General features: G+C 41.0%; 1 protein-coding gene across 2 annotated transcripts in view; it reads right to left on the reverse strand.

Annotated features, from left to right (window-relative positions):
• Positions 1–12,669, reverse strand: part of SNX30 (sorting nexin family member 30) — a 61,548-nt gene that overhangs the window by 29,515 nt on the left and 19,364 nt on the right. For both annotated transcript variants that reach the window (XM_027907788.1, XM_027907873.1), the window contains exons 2-4: positions 12,168–12,356; positions 5,594–5,704; positions 2,258–2,416 (exon numbers count right to left, since the gene is read on the reverse strand). In XM_027907788.1, coding sequence (XP_027763589.1) covers positions 2,258–2,416; positions 5,594–5,704; positions 12,168–12,356 — 459 coding nt within the window. The remainder of the gene's footprint in view (positions 1–2,257; positions 2,417–5,593; positions 5,705–12,167; positions 12,357–12,669) is intronic.

The following is a 12,669-nucleotide window of genomic DNA, read 5'->3' on the forward strand; positions in this document are numbered from 1 at the left end:
AGCTTCAAAACTACCCCTAGATGGAGATAAACTATCCAGGAGAATGGTATGAAGAACAGTGTAAATAATAAGTGGTTCAACTTTGCACATGGCCAGGCTTGCCCATGTTCCTGTGCTGTCACCAGGGAATTAGCCACATTAACAGCTCTGGTTCCACTGAAACAGCTCATATCATTCATCCACACATACTTCTAAGTTATAGCCCACAATACCAGTATTATGCAAATGCACCAGCTGGCTCTGATGACCTAGTACAGAGCTACATATCACATGCCCATTCAGTAACCAGCACCCTCACACCAGATGTGTGGTCAGAGAGGAGGCTGTCAAAGTCTCTACACAGAAAAAGTACAGCAAGACAGACTACAGCTCAGGCTGGGTCAGATGTAGCTACCGTGCCTGCACAGAAAGTCTGAGCTTCCTTGCCATTGCTTTACACATTTGCACAAATCAACATTCAGATAACCTATATTGACAAGGCTGTTTGCCTACAATCTTCAAGGGATTTCACCTTAACAGTACACCAGAAAAAAAATGGTTTTACTTAGCAAAAACGCTGTCCATTTTGCATGGACTGACTCCTTCCAGCAGGGGTCAGTATTCAACATCTCAAAATAGGAGCTGTAACTAGGTTATCCTATACAGCCTCAGGAAGTGATGTGTCCAAACCAAGTAGACCCTGTAGAGGTCAAGAATTCAGACATGCTATTACGGACTACACTAAAAGCCTTCTTTAGAAACAGAATTTAAAAACACCATCAAAAAACAAACAGAACAAAACAAAACAAAAAAACCCCCAACAAAACACAAAAACAAATGAAAACAAAAACACCCACCCAATTAAAAGAAAACCAAACCAAAACTCAAACAAAACCAGTAGCCATCTTCAAAACATGGTATTCTTTCCAAGAACTTAACATAAGTCAAACATAGGTCTGATTAGGAGAACCTGACATCTTAGCAGCTACTGTAATTTTAAATTATGTTTGCATTTAAATGCAGTGGTTCCCTGACTCTTGCTTTCCACATGACCTAAGCAGTACCTGCAAGCAGGCACCATAAAAAGATCCTTGAACTCAAAATTATTCACGCACTCTCTCAAGCATTCTGGTGTGCTCAAGCAGGGAACATGAAAAAAAGCCTGGTTTCTCTTTTTCTGCCAGAAGATGATCTTATGACTTTCTGTTGTAACTAAATTTTGGAGTCCTAGCACACTGAACTGACACCTCACTGTTCCAACAGAGCAAGTTCCAACACTAGAGACAGTCACACACATGCCCTTTCCCCCAGCTCCCAGGATGCTCTGTTGACTCTAGGCAAGCTCTGCTCAGAGCTGAGAACAAACCCCTTGACATTCATTTCACAGGGATGGGAGAAGACTAAGCAGCTTAGAAAGGTGCATCATGCTTGGACAGCTGAAAAGAAGAACAGATATCTGACATTTAACTATCATGGTACTAAACAAATTCTGCATTTCTGGCTTATTTCAGCAGTTAAATTCACTGTGGAAGTGAAATAACAGAGCACTGGAGATTGATTCTCATGCTAACAGCAAGCAGACATTGAGCCTGAAGTGAGTTCAAATTAAACACCACATTTGAGTGAGCTAGATTAATGTGATATTGGAAAGATGTGCTTTTATACCCCTCCTCACCTATCCAGTCAAACCCAAGCATAACCACAGGTCCTCAAAGTCCCATTTGAAATGCAGTTCTAAAGAAAGCCAAAGAAAATTGCTCCATTGCTGCATGAGTCATGCAGAAGATGAGCATGAAATTGTTGACTGAGAACAAGTGAGAATGAGGCCTCCATGCTTAGTTTTGAGTATAAAAAGCACAGGCAAGAAAAAAAGCCAAAAAATTTGCAAGCTTTTGTGCAAGAGAGACTTTTCTTCCTTCCCTGTTTCCCTCCTCCCCAGAAAAGGATTTTAAAGTCCACAATTTTCTAAATTTAGAACCTTTCTGGCATAATAGCATTATGTTCTAGGCACACAACTACAAAACAAGCAAGTCTGAAGAATTTGTTGATCTGCAGACCAGATTCCTCTTCCCTCCAAGCAAAGGGAATCCATAGAGTTGTCAGGGATCCATCACACACAATATTCAGGGTTCTCAGCAACTCTCTGGTATTTTAGGGGAAGTTCTGATCTGCATATCTAGTTTTACTAATGCCTTTTTACCCTCATTTCAGAAGGGACTGCAAGGGTTCCTGGTTTTTTGTCCCCATCAAGGACTGTGTTTGCAAGTTACTGGCTTACCTTGGCTGTGAGAAAGACGTTGAAGTGCTCATTGAAAGAAAGCACTGGGTGATCAGTTATTCTCTTCAAGAACTTGTCTAAAGCTTTCCTCCTTGTCTCCACGAACTCTTCAGAAAAGCGATCAACAACACCCTTCACCACAAATTTCTCAGGAAGAGGCTGTCAGAGATAAGCAAAAGGCACAAGATTCAAAAGATCGAAAACTTACTTCTGCTATTCGGAAACAAAGCAACCAAGCACCAGTTTTAACAGGAACTGAAATGCTGTGTTTGCTAACAGGAACCCAAAATGTTGTGTTTGCTAACAGGAACCATCCATCAGACGGGATGCAAGCCGTTCTCAGAATTAGCTTTTAGTTGGTCTGGTTTAATGCTAGCAATTCTACTGAGTGGCTTCAGCTAAGAGTCACACCAGGGAAGCCCAGACAGTACTAACACGAAATACTTGCAGCATAGCTTAGATTGCTCCCCTTACTGCTACCTGTGTTCAAGATCCAGTTCCAAAGAGATGTCTGAAGAGCTGCACACTGTTCACAAGAGCAGCGCACACCCCCACCACCCAATGCTAAGGCAAGGCTGCCTAGAGCAGATAAACTCAGAAAACAATTCTACTTTTACTCTCCCCTCTCCCTCTCTGAACAATTTCGAGCTTTTGAATAGGGCCCTCCTGTAAAAGGCTGATAGTCTTAGTGAGAGCACCACACTGAACAGAGACAGACCAGCAGGCTTGACACAGCAAGTGCCTGAGTAGTCCAGGCTGGATCCTTTCTGAAGTACAGGCACACCTGGTCACCTCTCGGAGCCAACTTTCATGAGTACGCTTCCATAAGTGACAAAGGTCTGACTTTGTCCACTCTTGTATCTTACTATTTTGAGCCCATCAGTTCTTTTCTGCAGTTCAGCTTAACATACAAGCCTAAGACTGTCTCCAGACTTGCTAGTTATATAGTCCCTCCTGTTAACACTTAAATGACAGACTTCAAAGTACCACTTCAGGTAACTCTTTAAGCTTAAGAGAGGTTAGTTTCAGTTCCACCATCAGATCAGTTTTTGTTCTATCCAGACAGTACAGAATTTACGACTAGTATCAGTTTTTAAACTGTCCTTTGCTTTTCACTCTTTGTGGAGTAGTCCATCCAGACAATCTGCTTACTCTTAGGCTAGCAATGACAGTGACTTTCACTCAATTCAGGAAGTAGGATTCTCCTCTGCAAAGAATCTGTCATCTAAAATTTGTGACAAAAGTAATTCAAGAAAAAAAAAACACTGCAAACACATCCTTTCCCACCATACCCCAGACAACGCGAGATGTACACAAAGACTGTACCTCCTAAAATGCACACCAGTATGACTTAGCTGCAACACAGCTAAATGTATTTAGTTCTTATGATTAAAACTTATTATGCTTAGCATTCAGATGATCAGTCATGCTAATTAAACCATTGTAAAGTCCACTATCATTAGAATATCAGAAGTATAATGCTTAGTGCATTAGTCTTCAAGTAGGAAGGAACTCTTCTCCTTTGCTTTGTAAACTTTAGCTGGGACTCTAGGAAGTCACTACCTCAGCACCATATGCAGGAGGAAAAGGACAGACTGAAAGACTAGTTTAAATAACCTTAGTTCAACCAAACACATGGAAGTGTGGCACTGAATAACCACTAAAGTTTGAGCATTTGAGACCCACAGAAGAGTGTGCCTCTATTACAAAGACTTCTGCCATTTAACCTGGTTTCAGCTACAGCAGTAGTTACAGTCCTTTCCATTTTAGGCCTTTGGAGGTCCATCCCAAGTAGTCAGCAAACATAGCTAGTAAACAATATCCTGTTTTAACTGTGTGTGTGAATTATCTACCTTATAGTCTTCCACATTAATAGTCTATTTTTCCCCTACTGAGACACATGGGAACAGAGTTCATTGCAGTTGGGAATGGCTTCAAGTATCCAACAGAGCAGCACATCCTTATACTTCCAGATTTTCTAGAAGAAAGGTACTTAGATACTGCCTTACTCTGCAGCCAGTTTCACGTCCAGTATTAGAGCTACTCATGCCAAATTTGCTGTTCTGTGTGCAATGAATTCCAGGTCAGGGCAAAGCAGCTTGATTCCCTGGCTGTGACTCACCTTCTGCTACTAGACTATTATTTATTGCCTTGCAGCCTTCAGGCAGGACTGGCAGCCCGCTAGCATACTCAAGAATCTGTAAAACTTAACTGTGATAGTTCCAGCTGTTCAGAGAACAGGAAGCAAGAAAAGACAGTATGGGCAGTTAACATATTACTTGTGTACCTTACTCTCCCAAGCTCACTGTCTTCTCCCTACCCCTCAGTAACATATTTTCTGCCACTTAGTGGTGTCACATGATTTTGTAAAGTACTCCTTACCTTTGAGAGAATCAGCTAGCATTTCACTTAGAGGCAAGCCCCAGAGTACTTAAGGACTTAAACAGCACTCTAAGCCAGAGCAACCTAACTGAATACTTCTCACACAACCTAGACCTTGCTGAGGGAGGGAGACCAGAGAAACTGCCACCACACCACCCACCCCAATCCTAGATGGGCAAGCTAAAGTATGCCAGTAGTATTGCTATTTCCAGAGAATTCCCCTCCAACAGGTCTTTTTTAATTTCTTTGTTCAAAAGAACTGAAAGTGGTGATCTTACAGGTTTCCTACCTATTCACATCTTCCTGCAGCACAAAAAACTTATCACATAAGGTAGTATCATCAACCTCCTCACATCAAATAAAGTGGTCAGATTGCTGGTTTCGGGGAAAAAGGGGTGTAGTATTTTAGCTAATCTCACTAATAAACTTCTGCCTACTGAAAGCATGCAATAGCTACTAAGCCAGAAACTGAGGTTTCCACGTCTGTGATATCAAATGTCAGCCTTATTAAGTGCTAGCACAAATAGTTTTAAATTACTCTGTAAAACCAGCTCAAAGGGCCATCTTGAAAAACAACTAAGAATGTGAAGTACCTGTGTGGTTTTTCATAATCCTCAGGTGCTCTGAAATCTAGATGTAAAAACTGAGCAAACAGATGAAGTGCATTCCATTTATGTCACAACAAATGTAGTCAGCATGAATATTACCCTGCAGGAGGCTGCCAAAGCTCACCTCTCAGGTGTGCCACCCCAGAAAAGTCTAAGCTTCATAATCAGTCAAGAATGGGAAGCTCTTCCCACTTCACTGTAAGACAGTAAAGTATCATATTTAAATCTAAATACTCAAAGAGAATGAAGTACTGTTTTTAAGATTTGGAGACAAATCACCCAAATATCACCCTTAGAAGACAAATGTACAACTGTCCTTAATAGCAGATTCTTGCTTACTACCTACGGGAATGAGATGCGTTGGCTGAGACTCTTCCAGCTTGTTTCTCAACCAGTCAAAGTCTTGGTACCGCCGACGGACAGAATACTCTGGCAAATCAAACTCTGCTCGTGTAGTCTGGAAAAGAACAGAATACACTTAATGTACACCAAACCTCTCACTTCAGAGCTTACCAGCAAGTGCAGTACAGTCATCCCTGACCAGGGTGAAGTCATACAGGGGGTCTTGATCCTCAAAATTGTGCAGCTAGCATGAGGTCCTCTGGCCTTTCAAGCAGTGGAAATGCCAGCAATATGAAAAATTATTACTTCGAGCTGATGTGCTAAGATCTGTTTGCACTTCATTACATGTTCTGCTCAGATAAACATTATGGGAAAAGTCTGTAAAGCAGACAGAACCACACTACTCCTTTGGCAATTACAAGATTCCAAGGAAGACTGCGTGAGATACTCATTCCCAGAACAAGACTATTTTAACTATCAGGAACTAAAAGTAAAGATATTTATTGACTTTGTTTATTCTACAACATGAATTATCCGCAGGTGAAAAAGCATTCCACCACTGCCCTGTACTCCAGAAGCGATGGGCTTATCACACTCCTTCAAGTCTAAAAGATTAGAACATAAGCCACTGTGAGGTTGGATGAAGGACTATTTTTGTTGATTTCCAAGAGGAAGAAACCAGTCTGTTTACATTAAGTTTGTGTATGCCTAATTAGATATATTAGTACATTAAATTAAATCTTTTAAAGTTTTATTCTTTAGGGCAAGAAGTCAAACTTGCCATTACAAGTTTGAGGAAAAAAGAAAGCACAAAGAGAAACTGCTGGTAAGTGTTTTATCTAGTTCTTGAGCAGTCCCTAGCCTGGCAGGCTGACTGTGTGGGGCTGCTTGCCCAGCACATACTGCAACTGCCTAAAAGCACTCGTGAAACTGTGTACCAACTAGGAGAGTCTGCTAGAGAGCCTGGTAGCAGTAGCCCTGATTAGAATGTAGATGGCCCTTATTGTTATGTCCCATACAGAGCTATATTTATTTGCAGCATCAAGACCATCTTGCAATGAATAGTCTATACACTACATGTCTGCAGCGAGATACCAAAACCAGCGCATTCTGGGGAGCACACCAGCAACTGTAGCTTTTGAACACGCTCTGAGACCAGCACTTGGTTGCTTTGCTACTCCTACCCACTACAATTGTCTGACAAATTCCAGCAGACACTCGGCCTTTACTTCCAGACTGAATGCAATTGCCACATATTTGCAGAAGGTCAAGTAGCAGCTTTTAAATGCAATCCATTTCTTCACTTGCTTTCTGGATAGCTCAAACTCTCCAGTTACTGCACTTTACTCCCAGCAATCACCACTAGGGATCCTGCACAAGTTCTAGACCAGAAATCTTTCTCAGGGTAAGTTGGCAGCCTTAACACACTAGTAACAGCACAGTAGCTCTAGTATACTATAAACAGTATGATAATGTGTTATTATCTGTGAAATAGTTTGGCTTCTAGAAGAGGAAGGCATAAGAGACAGAAAAGAAGAAATCAGGATAAGCTCCTCCCTCCTTCGACCTACTAGCTATGGTTAAGCAATATACAGGTTAGTCCTTGGACTAACATAACAAATGCTTACCAATGGAACAGTTGTGTTTGTAGATGAGGTGCTACCAAGATGTAGATATCCACTGCAGATTTGTGCTTTACTCGGCCACACCTTAGAGTAACACCAGTTTATTTAATGTGTTAAGAGTGCCGCACTAGAAATTAAACTTTTAAGACTTCATATAAATAATTTTCACTTGTTTTGAGTAACAGACTGAATGACATTAGGGTAGAACAAGATAATTCATGCACATGCAGACAGCCCTCATCAGCCAGTAGTGCTCACTGCATTATTCTGTTAATTGGGAAGCTGTACCTTAGCCTTGCAACCTTAAATTAAAAAAAAAAAAAAAAAAAAAAAAAAAAAAAAAAAAAAAAAAAAAGGGGGGCGGGGAGTGGGGAGAGTAATTATTTAGAAGAAGGGATAGCTTTTGTGAACTGGCAGTCAGTGCCCAAAAGCCTCTTAAAGAAGACCTGACAGTGAATGAATGAGAGGAAGGAGAATGACTACACACTACAGTATCTTATCCTGTTTCATGAGGATGAAGGTAAAGTCTACCATCTGTTAGCACTGAGAAGCTTATTAACCTGCTAACAGTTAAGGAAATCTGTAGAGGTACTCTCTAGGAGTAGGAAAGCAGGGTAAGTCCCAGTGCACAAATTTTACATTAGTTACTGTTCACCTCTAGAAACTGCTCCTACTGCCTTTACTTCACAAGTAGAATTGCTAAGTTTTCCATATATCGAGTTCTGTTCCTTGGAGGGAGGCAGATGAAAATACAGCAATACCAGCCTTTCAGTGTTTACTGTACAGGCTGTCAAATCTAGACAGCAAATAAGCTTTTCAAAGATTATTTGGGCAGAACATAAAGGCCCTTCAAGGTTTTAACGACACCTCACTAATGCTGAAAGTATTTGGATCTCATATCAAACTGTTCATCAGCTTAGCATACGTAATTTTTTCCAGACTGCACACAAAAGGGAGGAGGGTCTTGCCTCGTCCAGGGACAGTGCTGAAGAACACATTCAGTGCAAATAGCTGCAGACGCAGCTACAGCCACAGCGGCAGGATGAGCTCTGAGAGCTGGGAGCACCAGGCAACAGGTTGTGAACTGGCATCGAACTTTACACAACAAAGGGCCCGGGATCTGTGGCCCAGCTGGGGGACCAGACACAGAGACACAGCAGGGGCCATCGACCCTGAGGATTTCACATGCGTAGACTGTAAAGGTATAAAAGCCCAGGGTTCCTTTGTTCTGGGTCCCTCCTCAGAGGCACCAGCTCAAGCTGTTATTTAGTTATTGCACCAAGATTAAACTATTTCAAGGATCCAGATATCTGAGACTCAGCTATGGGAAACTTGGGGCCAAACTGGTACGGAAAACTTGGTCTGACTGTGTGCGTGTGGGGTGTCTACATGGGACGGGGCCTCGGTTCTAGCTCAGGTGGATCAAGTGTGACTGCCAGAGTGGCTCCTGGATGGTCAGACAGAGAAGTTTCCTTTAACAGACAGCAAGTGAAATGTCTTTGTTTCTGACACAGTTAAATTCCTCCTGCTTCCTTAGTAGGACTGGATTCATAAAACTCATCTCACAAAGACATATATGTCTGCCAAAGGAAGCTAAGAAATGTATATGGCAGACCTCACCCTCCCAAAAAATAATGGGCAAGACATTTGCAGGAATTGATTGAAGATTCCACTAAGTCAGCACTGCAGCATTCTGGGCTCAGTTTTACTTGCTGGAAAGTAGGCAGAGTTACAGACATTTTTACCTCTGTTGCTGCAATAGTTTTGACTTGAGGCAGTATTAAGGCAATCACCAGGTCTCTGTCTTGTATAAGATTCTTGTCTTTCCTGGAAGGAGTTAGCAGCCAAACCTGTGATGACTGTATGAAAGTATTTTTGTACCCTAGTTCTAGTCTCTTACTCATTAGACTCGATTGCAGATTCCCCTTCATGTTACTATTTAAGTTTGGGGCAAAATCTTCAACTAGAAAAACAGGAGAATGGCAGAAGGGGGAAGGGAGCAAGGCTTGTCTTCTTAGCACTTCAGCATTTCTTTTGCCTTGAATAGTTAAGCCAGTTTGAAAAACAGAACTCATCCCTTTCATCTGCTCCTCTCTAAGCAATCAGGCTGTTTCATGTGCCCAACTAATCTACCCAATGAGTGCACTGGAAACATGAGGAAAAGGACAGGAAAGCAAAAACAAGACTCCAATATTGACTGGTTTGAAAGACTCTCCCTTCAGGCCTGCAGAGTAACTGCATGACTCTGAGGAACACCACTCAGCTGTTCAGACTTCCATGGGAAAAGGCACAGAAGAAGGCCTTGCCATTCTAGAAAGTACAATGAAAGTGAAGTTAGAAGTATACTTACTTATGTTTCCCTCAGGAGATACGACTACACAAGGGCAAGCTTCCTTTCCCCTCCCTGCTCCCTCCTCTCAAAGATCTGCTTGACAAAATCTCTCTAGACAAAATCACAGCAGTCTATCGGAAGAACACCAAGATGAATCATCAAGAACACCCAAGACACTTCAATCATCGCAATCAAGACCAATTAAGTTCAAGCACAAGTTCCACCCACCTTTATTGGTTTCACTAGCCTCCCTGTATAAGGAAACTGCTGTTAGCAAGAAGAAAACAGGATATGAAAGTGTCAAGACAGTCAGTTCTGAATCACTGTCCTTGTTAGTCTGAGGATTCCAATTACATTCTTTAAATGTGTTTGTCCAGAGAACAGGCTGGGGAGTGCTACCTGGCTCTTACTAGGAAGCTGTGAAAATGGGACATAAGCAAGATCGAGTAAACTCTAAAGTTTTCTTCTCAGCTTCTCTGCAAGCCACTGTTTTGTTCCTTCCTCAGTCAACACCACCTGCTGACAAAGGCATCAGCAGATGAAAAGTCTGGGGCGTACAGCAAGACTTCTCCCTTTTTTTTGCTGTTACGATGAATACAAACCAGACTGTGGTCAGTCTTCACTCTTCCCCAGGCTGGTGTCCTGTCACAGTCACAAGCACACGTTACAGCATTAGCTTCCCCTCTTGCACCTCGTGCTGCTGCCTTTCCGTCTTCAGTATAACTCATTCTATGACCTTTAGAGGTCTTGAACCCCTTTCCTGCAGGGCTGCAAGGGAGGTGTTGGGGCAGTTCCTCATCATTCTCTACAGATTATTCTTGTGCAGATTTTTTGCCATGTTTAATTACTACTTTCAGCTGCAATGGCTAATTAGGCAATTAGCTTGGCATCGAAGAAGCCCTGTTTATAGGGCAAGAATGAGTTAGACTATTAATACTGTTAGTCTTCTTAAAACATGGTAGAAAGTGCTAGAGGTTCTGACCCTAGAGATTAGCCAGAACTTACAATAATAATAAAACCAAAGAGGTGAGAATTTTGTGCTAATTGAGAAGAACGAATCATGCGCAGTTTCATAACAGCATTGCACCGCTGTGATATAGTAGAATTATGTGCTACAGTGAGATCCCAACTAAAACAAATATTAACACATGAGTAGGTAGACATGCAAAATCAGAAGTACAGGATGATTTTTTTAATGTAAAAAAAAAAAAAAAAAAAAAGACACTGTTGGGTAATACATCTGATCTAAATATGGTAAATACCTTAACCACAGTCCAGAGTTCTGCTTTAAGAAGGAAGAGAACCCTTGAACATAGGTTTCCAAGCATAGGAATATTATTTGGGTACCCCTGTATACATGTATTTTATATTTATGGAAGAACCAGTTCTTAATTTAAGAGAGAAACAATGTCAGCCAATTTTAGCCATTTGCCTATGGAAAGCTGGATCTCATTTTCTGAGATGCACCATTCCTTCTGATCAAGTAATAGCTGAAGGCTAAGTGGCTCCAAGTAAAAAAAAAACAAAACCAAGAAGACCTTCCCACAATACTTCTTAGCATTTTTAGTAGTTAAGATACAGTGTTTCTTGCAAGACTCTCAGAGCAAGAAGGAATGACAGGACTGTGTTAAGTGTGTAGCAAGAGGTAGTTACTGTTTTAGAGAAACTACATTTTCACAAGTGCTGCCGGGAACTCTGGAATAGACATTTTGAAAAAAATGGCCTGTAAAGACTTCTTCATCTCAAAGGAAAATATTCTCTCCAGTGTATACTGCCATCTAGGTAGGCCAGAGGAATGTTAATCTTTTTGGACAAGTGGATCAAGTATATTACTAGTGAAGTCAGTGAACACTTTTTGCTTTGGGTAACCACAAGTGCCCAAAACAGATGTCAGCATCACCTAGGAGCTGATGATAATGACCTCAGTAACAGAAATAAAGATTTCAGTTGTGAATGCAGTAAACTTTTCAGATCATTTTTCCTTATAATAATATAATAAGATTGCATTAATGACTGAACTACAACAGATGCTGAAAAAATCTCTAGCGTCTTTCTTTTGGTAGGCAGTAGTGTTCTTATGCTATTTCAGTTTTACTATCAGCTGTACAGTCTTCTGAACCAGCAACTGCACGGAAGCCAGTTTATAGGTGAGGATCAAAATTATGATTTAATTAAGTGACTGATAGAGAAATTGTGGTAAACACTTAAAGCAACAAGCTTAAAGCATTTCAGAAAAGGAGAGATGCAAAAAAGCAAGATGATTAACAATGAATCAACAAGGCACATTCCTCTTAAGGGAACTCTAACCAAATGGGTGTCAGATTACTAAATGAACAAACTTTCATGTTAATGAAAGAAACTGGCCTTGCAAGTTTACAAACAGTTCTATTTAGGACTCAGAGACCAAAAAAATTAAGCTGACATGTTAAAGGTTTTTTCACTATTTCATACACTGAAGTAATAGATCTGCTAAGAGAGAGAGGTCTTCAACATATTCAGAAGGTAGCAAAAGACAGTAAGTTAGGAAAAGAAAATACAATGCAAGATATAAATATCGAGAACAGGCCTTAAAACGATTCCATAAAGAACAAAGTACTAGGAAAGAGAATGTTGCTTTGTACCTTTGTTGTAACCCTGTACGTGATATACGTCTCCATTGTGCACACGTGTTTTTTGGGATCATCAACAGTTACAAAGAGGTCTCTAGTTTCCACATCCAAGTCATCATCCAGCTGCAATCTGTTAAGGAGAGATGAGGAGGAGGCTGGGCTAGACGTGTCCACAGGTGTGCCATTAGGTAGACTAAGATCCTGTAACAGAGAGGAAAAAAAAGGAAGTTTTCAATAAGTTTAACAGATTCAAGGGAAAACACAGTATTTTCAAAGTTTCTGACAAATGTCAGTGAAACTGACAAGTTTCACAGATATATTACAAAGGCTATTTACTTCAGCGGCTCCAAGGATCTCCCTTTTCCAAGACACCTGAGCAATCCCCTAAGTCTGGGCTTTGAGCATTAAGTTGTTCCACAAATTGAAGAGAATGCAAATTACACCATAACTCCCCTTAGTATGGCGCAACCTGCTTTCTATTCATAAGGAAGTAGAAATATTGCTGAACCAACAC

Source organism: Empidonax traillii, unplaced genomic scaffold (assembly GCF_003031625.1).
Source record: "Empidonax traillii isolate 1590-97213 ecotype Southwest subspecies unplaced genomic scaffold, ASM303162v1 scaffold3:size4013460, whole genome shotgun sequence".
Taxonomy (NCBI): domain Eukaryota; kingdom Metazoa; phylum Chordata; class Aves; order Passeriformes; family Tyrannidae; genus Empidonax; species Empidonax traillii.